This window comes from Mastacembelus armatus, chromosome 13 (genome assembly GCF_900324485.2).
Source record: "Mastacembelus armatus chromosome 13, fMasArm1.2, whole genome shotgun sequence".
In the NCBI taxonomy this organism is placed as follows: Eukaryota; Metazoa; Chordata; class Actinopteri; order Synbranchiformes; family Mastacembelidae; genus Mastacembelus; species Mastacembelus armatus.
This window is the reverse complement of record NC_046645.1, coordinates 1,445,743-1,467,074: the sequence shown is the minus strand read 5'-3', so window position 1 is coordinate 1,467,074 and position 21,332 is coordinate 1,445,743. Positions and strand designations below refer to the sequence as shown.

Below are 21,332 nucleotides of genomic sequence, written 5' to 3'. Positions count from 1 at the left end.
AAAAATAATATAATATGTACAAACGATTTGACGCATTATGCTGTTGTGGGTTCATTTTTCCTCTGGACCAATCAGGGGGCACGGACGACGTTTGCGTAGCAACTGACGTAATACGTTCGGGTTCTAACTTGCTGGTTGCGGAAATGAGATGACAAGCTCAACATTAGTCAACGTTACTAATAAATTTCCCAGGGAACAGATGAGACAAACAAATTCAGCGCAGAGGTGAGATATAACTGTGTTATCGCAATAAACAGGCACAGGAGCTAACTGTGTTATTTCACAGAAGAACAGCGATCTTTATAGTTGGCATCGGGATACTAGCTAACTCACTGAGCTTTGACAACAACAACAAAAACGTTTCGGCTGAAACTCAAGTTCCGTTTTTCTGAGTTTAGTTATTTATTGTTCTCAGCTAATCCTGTCTTATGTGTTTTATTAAAGCTGTATAAAGTCACTCAAAGCTAATTGAAAGGCTAGCCCAAGCTAGCTGCCCAAATAGCTGTTAGCTAACTTACTGGCCAAGGTTAAACAAAAACTAAGCAATCAGCACATTTGAGGTAACTAGCTAACATTTGCTGACTACGAGCTAAAGACAAACTGTAGCTGGTTAAAATCCGGCTTGTTGTTGTTTTTAACATATTAATATTATCAGTTCTGGATCTGGATCGCAAACTGTTTTATTTTATGTGGCTATATCACAGTTTAAGCAATAATATTTTATTCAACATTATCGGTTGGTTTTAATAGTACCACGGTTACTACGTTTCTAGACAGGTTAAGTGGATTATTTAACAAGGTAACCTGTCTTGTAGGACATGTTTTACTTCTTTTGACTGTGGGTGTGGAAACTGTGACTCTGAAGAGACAGCACCAGGTTTATAGATCAGGACTTTCATTTAAATCCAGAAGAAAAGTTCATTGATAGTGTCCTTCTCTTTCTTAATACTATTTGTTGTCAGGTCTTTAACTTTCTAGCCAGCCATTGCTAATAGAGTAGCATTCATATGTAAAAGGTTCTTTACTGTAGTGAGTGCTACAACAGAGTAGTATCACATTATCATCAAATGGCCTGTGGCTACAGCTCTCTGAACTGGTGTCCAGTCAGCGGGATGCTGTGAATCTAATAAGTAGTGTCTGAATGCAGCACACAGATGATAAGTAGTCAGCCACATATTCTCAGATTGTCCTCACAATTAAGACCTTCTTTCCTCCCTGTCTTTGTCTGGCATCCAGGTTGCTGTTCAGATGAGAAGGGCTCACCTGGCTGGTGTTGTGTGTTGCCTTCCTTTGCCATGGCAACATCCTATTTTCCCACATTCATCTTCCTCGTGTTTCTGTCCTCCTTCACCCTCTTGCTGCTGACCCTCCTGCCCTCTGTCTCCACACTGATTCCCTTTTCTTCCTCATCTCGTCCCTCATCTTGGCCGTTACCATCCTGTGGTCCAGGTCAGTCTTGGGCTGTCCGGCTCCACTCTGACGCACATCATGAGGAAGATTATGGTGAACAGGGTTCTGTGCACCTGGATGCTATAGCCAATAGGGTACAGTACATCCACATCTCTTTCTCAAATGGGTCTGATTGTGGTTTGCCAGTTTTAGTTGATGTTTACTTTTCTGTATATATATATATATATATATATATATATAGCTTAATGCTGTTATTTAAAATTTTCAATGTATATTTTTTATGTGTATTAAATGCATATTTTTTAATTAAGTCTCCCCTGTAGTAAGCCTTTCCCCAGACAACACCATTACTTCATGTTTTAAAGCCAATTAGTTTTAAAGATATTGGATTTAGGTAAAGAGCATACGTTGCCCTGTGTTTGAAAAGTCTTGTCCCATTTTCATTTGTACTTACCGGTATTCTTTTTTTTATCCCAGGTAGCAGAGCAGGCAGGTCTTCAGAATCAGGGTCAGATTGGACAGCTGGAAGGTCACTATTTGCTGTGTTCTGTAAAGCCTCATCCTGGATCTGTGGGAGGGATCTGGAGAAAAAACGTCCAGCCAGGAGATGTTCTTGCGGCCCACCCTCACGTCCTGTGGTACTCCCAGGAGAGAGTGCTCAGCCGCTCGAAGAGATCAGTGGCATTCAATGATCCCCGCTACCCCAAACAATGGCACCTGGTGAGAATGCATCACAGACCTAACAGGGGGAAAGTTTTATAATAATTAACACACCAAAAACTTTATCTAGCCAGCCAACAAATGTAAGAAGTCAGGCTTATTTAATAGTAAGCACAGTTTAAACAAATAACATTGGTATTTGGCACATCAGACTCTGTCAGAAAGTAAGTTTGCTGCAGCCTCAAATTGTTAGACTGGTATTTCCCATGATTCATGTAACATATGGTATGTTTATACAAAGCTTTCTTTGCGCATACAGGTCTGGGTGCAGTGTAATTAATCATTAGCCCCTTTAGTTTAGATATTTCTAAACATTAGGTCCTTGTGCCAGTGTACACTATGTACAAATGACATTCACAGTAGCAAAGAATGTGCTTATTGTACAGCAGCTAGGAGTTGGTTGTGTCAAATGAATGTGGAACTGACAATTGCCATGGCACATTACAGGTTGAACAACTATTTAAAGGCAGCAGAATGGGTCCTCTGTTGTAGAGATCAATTGCAGATGAAGATTGGTGCAGTCTAAAAGCAGCAGATTACATACACCAATAACCATATCCCATTAACCTTTAGCTAAGTATAGACTGCTTCACTGGAATTCCAGTTATACCTGGCATAGCACTGAATGTAAAGCTGGTTTTTTTGGTTGGACAGTGTGTCTCTTGGAGTAAAAACACATCAGACAACTGAAGTACATTTCAGGATAATGAAAATGCTTTGTCTCTTATGCTGGCAAAGGTCACATCCTGCATTTTTGGACACCCTTTCCTTCACATTATAATCTCACTCTTTACATCCTTGGCTTTTTTAGTCTGTCTTTTTCTCCTCCATCTCTTTACATTATCTCCACGTGGGCCTGCTTTTCTTGTTGCAGCACAATGAACTCAATAAGGGCATGGATATCAACGTGACAGGATTGTGGGAGCACAACATCACTGGCCAAGGCGTTACAGTGGTGGTGGTAGATGATGGGGTGGAACACACCCACCAAGACATTCAGTCCAATTATGTAAGTTAACACTAACAATGGCTCCATTCTGTTCTTATTAATGTTATTTGCCTATGAAATATGTATTTATTCTTTTTCCCCAAAAAATATAAGTCCTAGAGCAAGGGCTGTCTTTTATACTTTTTTCTTTTCTTTTGTTTTTTTTTTTTTCCACTTGTATACCCACAATTATTTTATGGTTTCCTCAGTGTCCAGAGGGAAGTTATGACCTGAATTCTAACGACCCAGACCCCATGCCTCACCCAGACATCCACAGCGACAACCACCACGGGACGCGATGTGCTGGGGAGATCGCAGCTGTCCCTAACAACAGTTTTTGTGCCGTCGGGGTGGCCTATGGCAGCAAGGTGGCAGGTGCAGACGAGAGAATTTAATTGAGCACTGTCGAAAGGTTCCAGAGTTACGAATTGACATGTAGTCTGCAACTTCAGTTAAATATCTGTGGTGAAGCACGTCTCTCTTGTTTGATCATTAGGCATCAGAGTCCTAGATGGCCCACTAACAGACAGCCTTGAGGCCATAGCCTTCAACAAGCACTATCAGATCAATGACATCTACAGCTGCAGGTAAAAACATGTCTTTCTCCAGTCATACTTGGTATTTCCACTAGGAAAGTCATGTTTCTAAACAACACAATAACACAAACGTGTATGTGTGTTGGTTTTCCTTGCGGCTAAAAGCATACCTTCACTTGATACCCTGCTTTTCGATAATATATGTGCTCACATATTTGTTATTTCGGTAATTCAAATGTAATTTAGTGTAATAATTTTTAATGCCTTAATGTTACAGTAATATTGTAAAAGTCTTGCCTGGATTCTGAGTTTGGCTGTTATCATTTCTAGCTGGGGTCCTGATGATGATGGACACACCGTGGATGGACCTCATCCCCTGGGCAAGGTGAGACACACTTTGTTTGCAGAACCTTTGTGTCCTACAGAGGGCAGTACACTGCCACAGATCAGCTGTGTAAAATAATGAGCACCGTGTTTTCACTCATTTCTTTAAAACTTTTCCTCCATAGGCGGCACTGCAACATGGGGTTATTGCAGGCAGACGAGGGTTTGGCAGCATCTTTGTGGTTGCCAGTGGAAATGGAGGTCAATACGATGACAACTGCAACTATGACGGTTACGCCAACTCCATCTACACCATCACAATCGGTAAGACACACAGACTTTTCAGTGTGTTGAATCCCTGTCTCTACCAGCTCACTTCTGTTTTGCATGTGGATATACGCACGTTTGGGCATAGATAAGCATTATATGAGTGTGTGTGTTGCAGGGGCGGTCGATGAGGAAGGCAGGATGCCCTTCTATGCTGAGGAGTGTGCATCTATGCTTGCTGTCACTTTCAGCAGTGGGAGGAACAAGCTAAGGAGCATTGTACGTCTCACAACAAACACACACACACACGAGATGACAGAACACATAAATCAGAAGATTAGAACGTGTGACCTGACCTGCTGTCCATCACATGATTTTACATTAATGGTAGTTGAAGTGTTAAAGAAGTTTCAGCCAGTGAAAGAGCAGCTCCGCAGCTCCACATTAACCACAGCAGAGACTGTTTTCATCAGAAATCAATGATGGATGATGACAGGAATAAGTGCCTGTTGAAACTCTCATGACCTCTATCTCCCCACTGTTTGTGGTTGTCACCATGGTAACATGGAGTGGACCATGCATGTCATCTCCCGGGAGGAGAAGAGCTTAACCAGGAGAAGAAGATCCAAAAGTGACCACAGCAGACTCACTGGCCAAGTCTTACTATACACTCATTGCCCATTAGCATATTAAGCAGGACTCAACAAGAACAACTGCCTCTTCAAATATGTTTGATCTGATTTCTGAGTAAACTGAGTCTGTAGAGCCTGGACAAGTTGTGGGAAAATATGAAAATCAGTTATCGCTTTTGATTAGTTGTTGGCAGCTTTATTCATTTTATGTCCCTGCCAGACTGTTCTGCTGATTGACTGAGGTTCTTCTAGGAGTTGATTCATTGAATGTTTGAGACCACGTAGGCCTTAAGGAATGGTTGTGGCTAAGTACAACAGCCTGTCTGTGATGCATATGGACATTAGATGGACATTATGGACATTAGAAACACAAAAATGAGTATAAGGTGCAGAAGCATCTCTAATGATTTTTGTATACTAATGCAACATAAACATCTGTTCCAGTACATTCACAGCACTGAACCTTTTACATGACTGGAACAGCTGCTGGAAAAGGCCCAGATTTCCTCTCCATGTAAACACAGTCACAGTGTGTGTGCGTGGGAGGCATATGTGTGTTTGTAGGTGTAGGCTTTGCAAATGGTGATTGGAAAATTTTCCACTAGATTCTACAGTTATGATAGAGAATAAGTTGTAAAAGTGTTAAGAGTTGGCTTTTGTTGAAATGTGTGCTTATAAAGTTAATCTTCTCTCTGAAGTTTTACTTTCCTGGCCATAATTTGTCAGGGTGTCAATCTTCTCTGTGTCCACTCTCACTTTATATACATTTTAAAGTATCCATTTTGTTATTTTTATTGCTACAACTGCTTTCTCCTTAAGTCCTTGACATTTTCTTAAAGCAGAACCTTCCCAGGGCCTCTGCCGTGTCTCATGTACTCCATTAACTGCATGCAAACACTGTTGAACTCTGCCCGCCCGCAGTAAATATGTCGTTTTGTCAAGATGGCTTCAAGATGCTGGAGCCTGAAAAAAGTTCATGACACAAACCTCCATGCTCATGAATTAGATCATTTGTTTTGGATATACCCTGTAGTCGGTATGTGCCTATCTGTAAATGTATACCTATGTATGTAAGTGCCCTTACAGTTTATATCTGGACTGCTGCCACAGCTATTATCCCCTCAGCACTGTTTCTAGATGAATTGCATTTCGTCCACTCAACCCATATGTGTCTGCAGGTGACATCAGACTGGTCCATGCAGCAGGGAACTGGCTGTACAGAGGGCCACACCGGCACGTCCGCCGCAGCCCCCCTGGCGGCAGGAATGGTGGCCCTGATGCTGCAGGTCCGACCCTGCCTTTCCTGGAGGGACGTCCAGCACATCATCACCTACACTGCCACCAAGGTAGAGACTAATGGTTTTGTTGTTAATGGATGGGGTTTGTTGGACCAGTTACAGATTCCCTTTTCTTTTGGTTTCAGTCTTTCCTCATTCAATCATTTCTTTCCATCCTTCCATTTTATTGTCTCTTCTTTCCCAGGTGTTTCTATTCTGTTTTATCTTTCATTCTTTCCAGTCCTTCCTTTCTTTTTTCTATTTCTCTATCATCACTTTCTCTCTAATGTCATATCATCTGTGTGTAATGTGCAGTGTCTTGCAGGAGAGAACCTGCTCCATATAGTCCTAGTTCAGTTTTCTGTCTTTTCAAGCACTAGCAACTCAGATAACATTAAAACACTTAATCAGACCGAGGAATAGTTTGACATTTTGGGATATACAGTGTTCCTTATTTTACCCAGTGGTTGATGTGTGAAGTTTGATACCACTCTCATATGTGTCCAATAAAAATGGAGCTAGCTTAGCAAAAAGACTGGAAACAGTTGTTTCTTTAAAGTGGGTCATTGTGGCTGTCTTTTAGCTCTCAGGGGAGGCAATGGTTCTGATTTGTTTGTGTATTTTTATTGCCTCATAAGAGCAAATGTGGCCACATGTCAAACCTGTTTTTGTTGTAACAGTGTGACAGCAGTGTGGACTGGAAGGTGAATGGAGCGGGTTTCCATCACAGCCACCAGCATGGCTTTGGTCTGCTGAACGCATGGAGACTAGTCAATGCTGCCAAGGTATTTATATGCACATAACTAGGGGCTGCAACTTCTAGCCGTTTTAACAATGAATAAATATATTGATTGTTTGTAATGAATCTTTCAATATGAGAAAAATAATAATAATCTTTTCCACCCCCTACGTTTTCATCTCTCTCAGGTGTGGGAGTCAGTGCCGTTCCTTGTGTCCTATCAGAGCTCAGTGATTAAAGATGAAACGTCCATCCCGACCCATCCTGACAAGCTAATCCATACCTGGAAAGGTGACTTTATCTGCTCCTCTCTCTCAGCTCGCTATTGACAGTTGCTTGTTGAGTTTACACTCTGTGCTACGTAGCTGACTCCCCCCCTGCTCCTAAGTCAGGCTGCCTGTCCATATTAGGTAACGTTCTCTTGCTGGTGAGTTCCTGCATCCTGGAAATACTGGGTGCGTTTTTTTTTTTTTCCCCCAAGTTGATTTTTCTTTTTTCTCCTTTTTCTTTCTTTTTTTTTGCCTCATCTGTCTCTGCGTTTGACAGCGTCTCTTCACTAACTTTCTCCTTTTCCACTTTGATTCTCTTGTCTATGTATGAGATCTTTCTTCTTGCTCCCTCACACACTTTTTCACATGATGACCTCATAGTAGCAGAACCATTTCCTTCATTTCCTTCATCTCTTTTCCTCTCCTTTTCCCGATCTGTATCTTCCCTCTTTTATGGTTTAACTTGTAGTTGGAAGCTCAGTGTGTATGAAATCTGTCACACAAACAAATGGAGCCAAATCAAACCATGATAACACACATTTTCTCAGTTAAACTGCTTTAAATCATTCATGGTCAAACCCCTGACGGGTTTCTTGTCACTGACAGTGTTCAGGTCTGCCTGTTGAACTATTCAGCTGTGTTTGTTGTTTTAGTTCCTGTGTGATTTGGCTGCCTTACTGGTTAATGCCCTGCCCCAGAAGTCTTTCAAACTGCTGGCTTCCCATGTGAACACAGCCATGACAAATGTGTGTTTGTGTGCTTATGCACATGTACACAGTGGCTGGCTTTGATCTGATATTGACTGGAGCGTCCACATGGCACTGTCAGTCTAGTTCTCGAGGTGCGGGTCTAACTGTTGTATGAACAGAGTGTCTGAGTGAGAAGTGTGCATGTACAGGCAGCCATGAACCTGGTGTGTGTCTAAACTGAAGGAAAGGAGAAAGATTGGCATTGAAGATTGTGATAAAAGTTAATTAGAAATATGAAAATGTTCAATGTTCTGGAATTTGTTCTCAGAAAATCAAAAACACATGAGGGAACAACATGAACAGCTGCAGTGAGCATCTCCTTACTGCTTAGTGCTTATGATCACATTACGTTTATTTTAGTGACCCACCCAAATTTTTCCTCATTGCAAAAAAAAGATTTTTAATCTTTTTGTGTATACAAATCTTCATTTGCAGACCAATATGACAGCTGCAAATATGAATGTTTTTCAGGCTCATATACTGCACACCTACCCACAGCCTGTAATAAACTAAAGTGTAATATACTTTTTTTTAAAATTTGCACTGGTGCATGTTAGCACATCCCCAAAGTGGTAGGATTTCGCCTTATTAATCCTGGAAGTAGACGGCTCGAGTAACAAAATGTCATCAAAATATCTCAGCCATTTTCTGGTGCTAAGACAGCTGCCGTATTTGGACTTAAAAGTTTTTTGGTGGCTACTGTTCATGAGTTAGCAAAGTCGGTGTGTATGGTATGTCCATGGCTGTTAGCTCCCACCTCCCGTGTTTATGACCAGTGAATAAAGTTGGCACATCCTACTATTTGGCACGTGTCTCATGCAAAACCTGTTGATATTATTGGGTTGTCTGGATGGTAGTTTGCCCTCAGAGAGGGTAGGAGGGGGGTATTGTTTATTTTTAATGAAACAAAACCAGGAAATCACATTAAATGCATGACTTAATCACAAGTTAAATAAACTCTGCAAGCTTGAAATTACTACACACCACCACAGAAATGTATCTCCACCAAATCTTTCTTTCTTCTTCTCTATTTCTGAATTAAATTTTTTTTCTCCCTGCAGTCAGATTTTCTCCATCCCTCCCTTCTTTCCTTGTAATCATCCCTGTAATGTCTCTCCTTCACTTGTCTCTATCTCCTTCCTCTCACTGTACGTCTGTCCCCTGACTGTCTGTCGACGACTTCCACACCTCTGTTTACTCTCATCCCTGGGCCTCCCTCCCTGCCTCAAGGATGTGTGCAGCCCTACATGGTCAGGGAGCACCATGGCTCATTAATAGTCAGAGCCAAGGAAATGCCAAGAAATTACCAAACACTTGCAGTAGGAGGACGGGAGGTTGTCAGGAAGACTGATAACAATTTCATGGAAAGAAATTCGAAATCCTCAGTCTGGTAAAAGGTTGAATTTCAAGATTACTGATTCCCACTTTAATGAACTGGAGTCTCTGCCAGATATAAGTCAGTCTATCAGTTGTTGACATCTGGACAAAAACCATGGACCAACCATCAGTGTCATGCTGCTAGTGTGGCTGAAACATTTTAGGTTGTTAGTACGATGGGTCATATTTTGCCATTGACAGGCCTGTGATTGTCCTTATCGGTCTGAAATGGAAACACACACACACACACACACACACACACACACACACACACTCAGACTAAGCTGCTCTCTCCTCTCCCTCAGTCTCTGCTGCTGACCTGCGACAGTCTGGAATGCAGACACTGGAGCATGTGGCCGTTACAGTGACAATAACCCACCCTTGTCGTGGTAACGTGGAGATTGTCTTGGACTGCCCCAGTGGTATGACATCAGTCATCGGAGCACGCCGTACCATCGACAAGTATATACACTCAAGCGTGCACACACATAATACACACTGGAGAGTAATGGATGTTTAATTAGAGCATCTGCAAAGGAAATGAGAGGAATTAATGATCAAACTATATTTACCTCAGATGTTGAGCAGTTGTTTGTGTGTGATTTTGTGCAGTGACCCTGCAGGCTATCAGGACTGGACTTTCTCCACTGTGCGCTGCTGGGGAGAGAGAGCTAACGGACAGTACACCCTCAAGATATCTGACCACAGTAAGATGCTGTTACACACACTCAGGCTACCAAAACTCTCAGCAAACAGATGAGTCAGAAAGACAAACAAAGATCTTTTTATTGGAGTCGTTATTATACGTGTGTTTTGCCTGATCCTGTAGAAGAGCTGTTGTCTGAGCAGTGTGCTGGTGTGGGAGTCCTGAAGGAGTGGAAGTTGACCCTGTATGGCTCTTCTATGACCTACGCTGAGGTCAAGGACAGACAGAGGTAGGCCTGATCTGTTTTATGTTTTCCTAATATGCTGAAAGTTTCAGCGAGCCTTGTTTTTACTGGAGTTGTGTGCTGCCATATAAACTATTCATTGATTTTATTTCATAATACAGCAACATCAGCTTTCATCAGCTTTCCTGTACTAGTTGATGCTGTATAATAAAGACTGGCTCAGTGTTTTGAATGACCCGCCAGCTAGGAGGTTGTTCTGTGCATTGATTGGCTGTGTACTGATTGACAGGCTGGTGGAAGAGGCTATGAGTGGCAAGTATCTGGACAGCAACTTCTCTCTGCCCTGCCCTCCAGGCCTGGACGTCCCTCCAGAGATCGTCAGCCCCTTCACTTCCAACAGCCTCAAGGTAAAACCAACACCCATCACACAAGATGTTTGCCACCTCTATGGCACTTCAGCCGTTATATCTTATCTTCCTCATCCACACATCTGCCAGAGGCAAAAAAATTCAATAATTTACTAACAATTTATTTGATAACTTCTGACATTCCTACCTAGCGGTTCTGTGATCCTTAACATGTGTCAGGTATACATGTTTCCTCATCAGGTAGTTTGTAGAATATTATTGATTTCCATCCATTTTCTTCCACTTTATCCGTGGACGGGTCGTTGTGGGCAGTAGCCTAAGCAGGCATGCCCAGAATTTCTTTTCCCTAGATACTTCCTTCAGCTCTTCCAGGGGAATGCAAAGGCGTTCCCAGGCCATCCGAGAGACTTAGTCCCTCAAGCGTGTCTTCCCTGGGGTCTCTTCCCGGTGGGACATGTCCAGAACACCTCCGCAGGGAGGCTCTCAGGAGGCATCTGAGCCACCTCAGCTGCTCATCTCAATGTGGAGGAGCAGCAGCTCTACTCCAAGCTTGTCCTTGGTGACCGAGCTCCTCACCCTATCTCTAAGGGAGCGCCTGGCCACCATGACCCAAAGCTCATGACCATAGGTGAGAGTTGGAACATAGAGTAACCACTAAATAGAGATCTTCGCCTTTCGACTCAGCTCCTTCTTCACCACAACAGACTGATACATCGACCGCATTACTGCTGTCGATGCACCAATCTGTCAATCTCACGTTCTGTCCATCCCTCACTCGCAAACGAGATCCCAAGATACTTAAACTCCTCCACTTGAGGCAGGGTCTCTCCCCCCCTGACCTGGAGAGGGCAAGCAATCTGGTTGAGAACTATGGCCTTGGACTTGGAGGTGCTGATTCTCATCCCAGCCGCTTCACGCTCGGTTGCAAACCGCCCCAGTGCATGCTGAAGGTCCTGACTCGAAGGATCCAACAGGACATCATCTGCAAAAAGCAGAGATGCAATCCTGTGGTCCCCGACCTGGACTCCCCCCGGCCCCTGGCTGCACCTAGAAATCCTGTCCATAAAAATAATGAACAGAACCAGTGACAAAGGGCCGCCCTGCTGGAGTCCAACATGCACTTGGCACAGGTCTGATGAACTACCGGCAATGCGAACCAAGCTCCTGCTCTGGTCGTACAGAGATCGGACAGCACTTAGCAGAGGGTCCTGGACCACATACTCCCAGACCACCAGACCCATTTCTCAGGCCACGATTTCCCAGATCTATATTCCCCACAGTAAGAAGTCAGACTTTATGAATACTCTGAAATCAGACAACACAATAAAATTGGGTTAGATCCAGTACTAATGATTCACTGTTTTCTTTAAAGTGAGCTCAACACACTGGAAACCACTTTGCAGACTTTGTTGTCGTAACCTAAACATAGCTGGTGGAGCTGTTGAAAATAAGAGAGATACCAGCTGAGAGGATGTTCTGCAGTGCCAGTCTGGTGGAAAAAATGTTCAGACAGATTAGTGTTTCAAAAGTTAGGTTGCAATGTTAACTGTCGAATTTATACCATCTGTGCATCTATGAAGTATTAATGTGAATTTCCATACCTTTTTGCAGAGATGTCAGTTAACGCCATGAACGTTCAGTAATAGATCCCTGCTACGTTAATCTCTTCCTTCTAACTGCATGTAGAAAAATAAAAAATATTTGTATGTGTCTGGTTCAAAAGGAAAATTCCTCAAATGATCTCTGGATGGAATAATAACATCATGGTCATTTAGTGCTGTTGTTATTGGGATTTCCTCCTCTGTCTGTCCTCCCATCTAGTTCCTGCTATTGCTGGGCTGCTTTGCTCTCTTCTGGTCTCTCTACTACACGCTGGAGGTCGTGCTGGCCCACCTGGACCTCAGGGGCCTTTTCTGCCTGGATAGGAGATGGGGAGGTCACCGGGCCAAGAGGGGGCGCCGAGGGAGAGGGGTGGAGGAGGCACTGGTAGGGGGAGGAGAGGAGGATGGGGAGGAAGATGAGTGTGACTCAGGGGTGGAACTGAATGCAGTGTTGGACTCTGAGGCCCAAGCGTCACCTCTGAATGGCGAGCAGCTGATAACCAAGCAGTAAAATAAAGACGTATCTGTTTGTATTCCTGGGGATGTGCTTTCACCTTGTCCGCCACACCCACCCAGCCTCCTATACTGCTTCTGACCCAGCACTAGCTGCTGGCCTGGGTTACAGAGTAGACTGTAAACGAACCCGACTCAAGAGTGGACTCTTTCTCCTTCTCTGCATTCCCAAAACCTGTGGCCTTGATTGATGATCTGTGTGTTTTTGCTATGACAGCGTGTGTGTGTGTGTGTGTGTGTGTGTGTGTGTGTGTGTGTGTGTGTGTGTGTGTGTGTGTGTGTGTGTGTGTGTGTGTGTGTGTGTGTGTGTGTGTGTGTGTGTGTGTGTGTGTGTGTGTGTGTGTGTGTGTGTGTGTGTGTGTGTGTACACTCTCCTGATGGTACTCACACTGTAAAGGATGAAACCTGTTTACACATTCATTGTTTCAACTTAACCTTCCTTATGGGGACCGGTATCTGGTGCCCAACATTAAGTTTTTGACAAGTTGGTTTCCATTAGGTTGGGGTTTGTTTAATTACGGGGTTGGGGTTAGGCAGGTAGTGGTTGGTTCAGATTAGGATGAGTCTCCAGGAAACGGAGTCAATATAAAACTCCCATGAGGAATGAAACAAACATATTTAGGTGAGTGGATGCCTTTCGTACACCAGCTCCTCTTACTAATGTTCCCACAAAGAAAACAAAACATGTGAAAAATCCTCCAAACTGGGAATATCCTTCCAGATCGGGGTTATGGCTCCCCTCAGGATTAGGCTTAGATTAGAGTAAGCACCAGGCATGAACTGGAGAGGGAACTTATGGGCTGTAATGTATATTTCAGCCTATAATGTATACATGTGCGGCCTTGTCTATGTGTAAATCTTCACCCACTGTTTACAGACTGAAGGGATGCAATGTACGAGCATCTGTTGGGTCTTTAAAACACTAGGTAGATAAAGGTGATAAAGGTATCGTGTGTGTGTGTGTGTGTGTGTGTGTGTGTTGTGACAAGAGTGCTTGTAATCTGAAAGGTCTTCCTTGCAGTGTGCTCGAATGTGAGGTTTTAAGAGGGTACTGATGTATTTTAAGAAGAATATTTATTTTCTGAGGTGTTATTAGATTTAAAGTCGGGTTATTTTCTGTGGCTTATCAACCAACTACTGACAAACTTGAAGTGGTATTTTCCAAGTGTGGCATTTACATAGGTATTTTTATAAACTATGATAAACACACAGTGTGTGCCTGCTGTACAAACATATACCAACTTTAAAAATGTTTATGCAAAGTATTTTTAAGAATGAAATAAAGATTTTTTTATTTTTGAATGTAAAGTGTTTGGAGTCAGTGGTTTGAATGATGATATCCTTTTACATTGTTCATATGCTTTGTGAGCACAATTGCACTCAGCTAAACTCATAACGACTTGATCCCAGGAATTATGGCTGAAAAAAAGATGGTAAATATTAAAAGAAGCAACACAATTGTTGTCTAAAATATTATTATTTGGCTTGTTTACATTTTATTTCTCATTATTTAAATGTAATATTTATATGCGGTGTAAGTGTACACTTTCTGATAAACCAATTTTTTAAGTACCAAGAGTAGAGGTGCATCTCTATAGAAAGATTGTCTGGAAATGTAAAACCTAATGGGATCTCACTCCTTCCTTTTGCCATGTGTTTCAGTCCAGTCCTGTCACAGAACTAATGACAGCTACATAAATCTGACCAGCTGCGATTTTAGTGTCATTTCTCCTCAGTGCTGCCGTCCATGTCTGCCTTTTAACCTTATTCCTCTGTGTTAATTTTTGTGTTGGATTTTGATTTAATTTTAGATTTAGTCTTAATAAAAAGTATATAAGTTTTAGTCAATATTATACTGTAGATACTATAGTGTTTTGATTTTTGTCAGGGCTAAACAAGTGAAGTGTTTAGCAGAGAACAATAAACTCACTAAACATTCAGTGAACGGCTTAAAGGGTAAAATCACTGCTGCAGCCACAAACCTGTTTAAACACTTTATGGCCACTTAAGACAATATAGTCACAGCTCATTGATATCATTTACAGCATGTCACTAATAATATCTACTGGCACAAACCCTAAACACCAAGTACAGTTTGCAAGTATTTGCTACTAAACCAATGCATTGACAGTAACATATTAACATTTCCATGGCACTTTGCTAACACAATTAAGATAACAAACACCAAAAAACACAGGGATGTATTTCAAAGTCATTTTTTAATAAGACAATGTACAAAAATATTGGCGCTGATACAGCAGGCGTAGCATTGTGGAAAGTGTTGGGTATTGACCATTATTGTAACAGTATACTTGGGAAGAACTGGTATGCTGCTCAGGTCCTTTGTAGGTTTCATGTAAACAAATTGATACTTGTGTCAAAAATCCAAACCCGGTATTTCTAAAATGTAGTAAACAGATGCCACGATTCATTGTTACATACCAGAGAGGAAACGTGTCAGTAGCTAATATAAGAAGTAACAGCTCGACTTTGGCACATGGTTATCTTGGTATTTTTACTTCCAAGGCAACGTGTTGGACATTTTTATGATTACAGACTGCAAATGTTCAGTTGTACTAGTCATAACTGTAGTGGCGAGGTCAAAGCATGGTGAGCTTTGTAGTTGTCACCAGCGTAAGCACAGAAGGGGGTCAAGGAAAGTGCCAAGAGGGGGGTACTTGTTAGAAATGAACTGAAAGGGGAGTTGTAGTAGACCGATTAGCAACTACAGGCTCTAAGAGGGGGTCAGGGCCTGAAGAGGTTTTGGGTATCCGTGGCTCAGTGATTTTACAGAATCTGTCGAGGTCTTCCATAGCTCATGCCCTCCTGACTGGCTCCCTTATTGGACCCCATCTGTAGACCAATCACATTTTTGCCCGCCTTCAGCTGCTCATCACTGAAATCACGCTTGTTCTCCTGTGATTTCCTGCAACACGTAATTGAAAATGTCACTCAGTTATTAAAACTAAAGTCCAGTGTTTGATGAAAACACGTTTGAATTGACATAAAACAGGTTCAATTTTGTGACAGGACTCACTTGAAGAACCAGTTGGGGTCTCCGTTGTATGTGCCTTCATCTTTGGTGATGGCCAAGCTGCCCAGAGCTGACAGGGTCCTCTGCACCGCTGCCATGTCCTTTCCTGTCCCAGCACATGCAGACGTACAGTCACAGGTTTAGTGACTCTAGCATTTGTCACATCATTATTTTACATTGCAACACCATATTGAAACTCAGCCAAGCTTTTCTTTCCTGTTTCATTCAACCAAATGCTTAAAGCCAAGCTACACTTCGTCTACGCTACGTCTTCTAGCAGTAAACAAGGAATGAAAACCATGAAACCCCTCTGACCTTCCCAGAGGTCCACAGTCTGGAACATGTCAGTCTTGGTGACGCCGTACTTTTCCGCAGCATTGAGGAATTGGGAAATCTGCTCCATTTGTTTGAAGGCCATGGGAGAGCTCTGGATCCTCTTTACAGGTTTCTCTCCAGCAAACAGAGTGTTAATCAACTCAGACAGGACCTGGGTGGATGAGATGGAGTGACAGAGGGTGGAGCCGGAGAGAAGGGCAAGAAGGTGAAGCAGAGAAAGATAATTAATCTTCATGCAGCTTCTAGTAAAAATAGATTAGTTGGATAGATTCTGGGAACTCACACATCCATCTTTCAGCCAGGCCTGGAAGCCCATTTTGCCAGGCTCTGGCCTGCCCACACTAGATCCACACTGACGGGTGATCCACTCCACCAGGATCTGCTCCAGCTCAGGGTCATACTTGCTGTCGATCTTATCCTGAACCTGCCGGCTCATGCCGTAGGATGGGCCTTTGTTAGCCATGCTGACTCCCTGGTGGACGTGAGTGTTAGATGGAGTAGGTGAGTTGGACAGAGAAGGTGGAGAATACAGTAGATGAGTAAGAAAGTCAGAGTGGGAATAAACAGGGATACAATGAAACAGAGACAAAGAAAAAATGTCTCACTAAGGCAAGAAGCTTATAAAACATCAGTAAATGTGATTATCTGTAGTTGGATTCTCATCATCATCTCCCAGGATCTACCTCCATAACAACACACAGATACTATAGACTTACTGTTTTCTTTCGCATATGCAGTATTCTTACCTTTTATAATAATATTATTACTGTAGTAATATAAACAGTCATTGCAATAGGATAATTTAATGTTGCTTTTTGCACAAACATGCAGAGGTGTGTGAATAACCTAGATGACAGCATTTTAACGTACAAAGGCAAATCTAAATATTTATTCCATAACTGTATGCAATGAACATAACATAGACTCATACAAACACACTGAAGTCATGCAGGTCACAAGCGTGTATATAAGCGTAGATGCTCAGCACTCAGTTTCAATACCCGCCCTGGAACAGGAGCGATAACAGCGTTGTGTCTCCTAATGCACATCATTAAGCTCCATCAGGACACGTCTCCGAGGCCAAGTGATGTACAGTGGGAGCTCTGTTTCAGCCAGCTGTCATACGTCATGTCACTGCCAGCGCTGTTACTGTTTTATGCTTCTGTATTGCCTTTGGGCCAACAGCCAAGTGCAAAACCCATATCAAAGTACTGTCTGCATCATCCAACCTTTGCTGCCATCTTGATCTCAGGTCACTTCAACTTCCTGTTCCTGGAGAGGTTCAAAGTTCAAACGTTAAAGGGTTAAACCCTGGACCTGACTGGAGGAAGTTCACCTCGGGTCTGGGTCGCTGCTCTGTGATGTACTGGTTTTGGTGGTTACTGTATTTTTTCTAGCATCCAGTGCCAGAATATCAAGTCAAAGCAAAACTGATGTATTACATTTTATTTATTAACTTGTAAGCTGCTCACAAATGGCTACACAGACATGGAAAGTCATTTGTACCGTAACGAATACTTAAGTATTTCTTTCTTCTTAATTGCTGTTGTTTTGAAGTACTAATAAATATTTGAATTTGGATGTTTGTTCAACTACTGCAAACAGATATATCACATGTTAGAATATCAGAGTCTGCGTGCCAACAGCATTAATGGAGTCCTGCCCAGAGTGTCCACAGAGTCCAACCCTGTTTAATATTCTTTGCAGTCCCTGTGGTGCTTTTTCATACCGCAGGAAACCAAACACATATGCTGGGCAACATGCTCACTTACATGCAACCACTGGTTCAGATACTACATTTTATCTTCATCTGCCTCTCTCTCTCTCTCTCTCTCTCACACACACTCACCCACACACACACTCATAGCCCTTTGTTATCCTCCCTGACATGAGTCATTATATAATCGTTATTACAGAGCAATGTTTGTCTGGTGTGTTGTTAACTTCTCTCTTTTTCCATTGGCTCCCAGATCTTTTCCTCATGAACTGCTCTGGACCACAAATGCAAATCACACACACTGCGCTCTTTGTAGGAACAGAAATAAGAGCTATGTCGACCATGTTGCGTACTCAATGCCTTCTTGTGTCTTCCTCACAGAAGAGAAGACATTATGTTCTCTTCCCCCATAGGTTTTGTTGGCATGTTCTGCATGATAAACATACAAAGATCACATAATATTTTTAGAGCTTTAATAAGCCTGTTAGGGCCTCGCCTCTATTTCTGGTATTTATGTGTACCAAGGGAGCTGTTGTTATGTTTGGGACCCAGCCCAGGTCCAATAACTCAGGATTATCAAGCTTCTGTGCTGTTTGTTTGCTTCTCCTTAAATATTTACCTTAATATTAACAGTATGTTAATGAATAACCTACAAAACTGCTACCACTGTATTAGTACTGTCATTTTTATTCAATTCTACTCCTAATAGTAATTACAGGAAAAAGTATTTATACATAACACTTATATTATTTTGTGTTATATTTCTATGATTCACTAAAACAGTGAGTGAACACTAAATAAAGAAAAAGGAATCTAAGAAAAATATAAAGGAAAAAGACCAAAAATAGGACAAAACCACAGATGTCAAATAAAAGAAAGCCTCAAAATGCTGTATCCACCAAAACCATGACTTCATCACCTCCTTCTTTCCACCATCCGTCTCTCTCAATTGTGTTTTTCCTATTTTGTTTTGCTATTGCCATGGTAAATCTGCCTAATGCCAGAACAGGAAACCACAGCGAGGGCTGTGGCTGTTCTTGTGGCGTCCCACACAGCCTCACCTCCTCTACAGCTAACCGCCAAATAATCATTTCTTCTAAATAAACTGCCTGGGGCTTGTCCAGGTACTAGTCAACTTAAACCTTTTCATGTTATTAAAGGCTGGGGGGTTAAAGTAAAAGTACTTAGGGGCAATCCAGCAGTGCTGCTGCCGCTTGACTAATGTCCTCAGATGTCTTTTGTTACATGAGTCTGGCATCTGTCAACTGCACAGAAAACTACTGCTTTGCTCTGACCTGCCAAACTTTTATATGCAAAGAAAACATTTTCTTCAGCCGCTGCCAAAAGGCGTCATGGCTCTGATTATTCTGACAAACTGCATGTCTGAACCGATGTATTCCCACTCACTGCGATGCAGATAGTGCTGTCTGACTGAGCTCAGTGCCAGGGCCCCTTCGTTGTTACATGGATGTGGTTAGTGTCTGTCTTAATAAACTGTGTCTCTGTGTTCTGCTGTGTTTATGTGCTGCCCCAGGATTGGCAGTGCAGATAATGTTATCTGCTGGTGCTGCCTGGAAACCCAAAGGCCCACTTCCCCTCCGCTGTTACTGTTACTGGGAATTACCGCGTGTGCCGTCATCTTTAATGCAACAGTAGTTGTCTTCAGTCCAAACGTCACAGCAGGTTTTTGGACTTTACAGCTAATGTTCATGTTTCTGCATCTGCACCTGTATCCTCTTTAGGAAGCGTGGCTTCCTTTCCCGCATTGAGAACGCATGTTTCCAAAGCCCATGTATGGCAGGGGCTGATTTGCTTGTTCAAACAAAAGTATGTACTCTGACAAAAAGATATGCAGCACTGTCTGGCTCACCTCTCTGCTTCCTCTCTATTCGCTTCACATGGAAAACCTTCCCATAACATCTGAATCGTATTAAAGGTTATTAAAGTTCACTTGCAATGAGATAATTCTCTGTCAAAATGAGGTTATTGTGGAAAATCCAATAAAAGCAAATGGGCTTTATTAAACCAGACTCTATGTCAAACACCAGATGATTGTTCTTACAGACCTAAACACCTACGCACGACTGAATATATGATTCCCATGTATCCACACAAAGAACTTGAGGAAACTTCAAACCAACTTGTAGGTATATTAAACAACCTTCGATATTCTATGTGTTTCTGTTCTTCTCATTTTATTTTCGAGCGTATATAATAGAGACACATGCATATTTTTGCTATGAAGGCCTCCTGCATACAAGTATAGACTAGCTGTGACGGCCTCTTGACAAGCGACAGTTTCTGAAGGTCCTAAATCCACCTCAGGAGCTTCGTCCCACATCGAGGAAGAAAAGAAAAGTATACTCACTGTGTGAAGGAATAGGTCAGTTCTCTGCTGGCCACTAGTGCAGCGTGTGGGCTGAGTGTGGATGCTTGACTGAGTGTTTGTATATGCCTCGAAGGGACCTCCCTCTCAAAAATGCCAGCTTAAAAGGAGCAGATGAGGCAAGATGACTTCACTACAGTCTACCAAAACAGAAGGAGGGAGGGAGGGAGGAGAAAGGGGGGAGAGTGAAGGAGAAAGAGGAGGGAAAAAGGGAAGGAATAAAGGAAACTTCATCCTTAAAAGGGCATGGCCTTTCAGCAGCTCTCTCCCCCAGTCTGTGCGTCTTTTCCCCTCACAGCTAGTTAAAAAGCCCAGCCTTATTTGGGTAGAGCCGTTCCATGTAGAGGAGGGAGACAGCAGCCAGGCAGCTTTGGTTTGGTCAGCAGGAATTCTCCAAATACTTTCACCATGGCCCGCCTCGTTCAAAGCGGCTGAGAGACGGTGAGGGAGAGGATGGAGGCTGGAAGGAAAAGGGGGAGAGGGAGGAGTAGAGTTGAGAGTTAGAGAAAAGAGAAACTGACTGGGGTAAGGAGAATTAAGGAGAATTAGGGAGTCAAACCTAGTCCACATTGTAGGAGAGGAAGAAAGTCCAAAAAATGGAGCAAAATTACATTTTGGCACAATGAGGCGGGAGGGGAGCAAGTAAGACAGGAGGGAAAGAGTGACGAGGAGACGAGAGGACGGAGTGATGGAGAGGAACGGCCAGAGGTGGAGTAGAGGAGGAAGGAGAGGGGAGACAGGAATGGTTTGGAGTAAAAGAGTCATCATTCAAACGGAGATAGCTCCATTTAAGTCTCGGGTGCTCGTCAGTAGATGTGCCCAGTGTGTGTGTCTGTGACCGTTGTGCTTGTACTGGAAATCAGCTTCCCTTTGGGGACACAACGCAGATCCCCAGAATGTAACCAATACATTTTAGGCTCAAGACTTGGTTTAAGGTTAGGTTTAGGAATAGCTAAGTCACGATCATGGTTAGGGTCATCCACAGGAGATAAATGTAAGTTAATATAATATCTGAAGTGAAGGAAACGTGACTGCATATGTGTACTTCTGTCTTTGTTAGGACCAGTTCATTCTGTGGTAATGAGCATATGTTTGTCCTTAGTTTGTCACACCCCTGTTTGAGGATTAAGACTTGATTTCAGGTTTAAGGTTAGAATTAGGGTTCAAATCTGAAGTTAATTCACACTGAAACTACCCTG

The 21,332-nt window shown here is 42.6% G+C and overlaps 2 protein-coding genes across 4 annotated transcripts; one reads left to right on the top strand and one right to left on the bottom strand.

The window, feature by feature from the left end:
• Positions 1-99: 99 nt before the first annotated feature.
• pcsk7 (proprotein convertase subtilisin/kexin type 7) lies at positions 100-13,962 on the top strand. Its single transcript, XM_026332827.1, has 17 exons — positions 100-225; positions 1,237-1,544; positions 1,888-2,130; positions 3,005-3,139; positions 3,328-3,493; positions 3,615-3,705; positions 3,985-4,039; positions 4,164-4,302; positions 4,424-4,524; positions 6,056-6,223; positions 6,835-6,939; positions 7,082-7,184; positions 9,594-9,750; positions 9,901-9,995; positions 10,118-10,223; positions 10,468-10,585; positions 12,368-13,962. Exons 2-17 carry the CDS (start codon positions 1,296-1,298, stop codon positions 12,656-12,658), a joined length of 2,322 nt encoding a protein of 773 aa, XP_026188612.1. The 5' UTR covers positions 100-225; positions 1,237-1,295; the 3' UTR covers positions 12,659-13,962.
• Positions 13,963-14,860: 898 nt separating this feature from the next.
• tagln (transgelin) lies at positions 14,861-20,271 on the bottom strand. 3 transcript variants are annotated; one of them, XM_026332797.2, is made up of 6 exons: positions 20,116-20,268; positions 17,260-17,302; positions 16,314-16,502; positions 16,010-16,181; positions 15,698-15,800; positions 14,861-15,586 (listed from the first exon to the last, which is right to left on the bottom strand). In XM_026332797.2, exons 2-6 carry the CDS (start codon positions 17,269-17,271, stop codon positions 15,448-15,450), a joined length of 615 nt encoding a protein of 204 aa, XP_026188582.1. In that variant the 5' UTR covers positions 17,272-17,302; positions 20,116-20,268; the 3' UTR covers positions 14,861-15,447. The 3 variants fall into 3 exon arrangements, with proteins under 3 accessions (XP_026188582.1, XP_026188591.1, XP_026188599.1); XM_026332806.1 differs by lacking the exon at positions 17,260-17,302 and having other exon boundaries at positions 20,116-20,271; XM_026332814.2 differs by lacking the exon at positions 17,260-17,302 and having other exon boundaries at positions 16,314-16,559.
• Between the last annotated feature and the right edge of the window lie 1,061 nt (positions 20,272-21,332).

Bases quoted from the DNA above. Each gene is read 5' to 3' on its own strand.
- tagln (XM_026332797.2), bottom strand. The intron at 16,182-16,313 runs GTGAGTTCCCAG...TCATCCACCCAG, and splicing joins CCTGGCTGAAAGATGGATGT to GTCCTGTCTGAGTTGATTAA. The intron at 15,801-16,009 runs GTCAGAGGGGTT...GTGCTGGGACAG, and splicing joins GACTGTGGACCTCTGGGAAG to GAAAGGACATGGCAGCGGTG.
- pcsk7 (XM_026332827.1), top strand. From the start codon at position 1,296: ATGGCAACATCCTATTTTCCCACATTCATCTTCCTCGTGTTTCTGTCC. The intron at 4,525-6,055 runs GTACGTCTCACA...ATGTGTCTGCAG, and splicing joins GGAACAAGCTAAGGAGCATT to GTGACATCAGACTGGTCCAT. The intron at 6,224-6,834 runs GTAGAGACTAAT...TTGTTGTAACAG, and splicing joins TCACCTACACTGCCACCAAG to TGTGACAGCAGTGTGGACTG.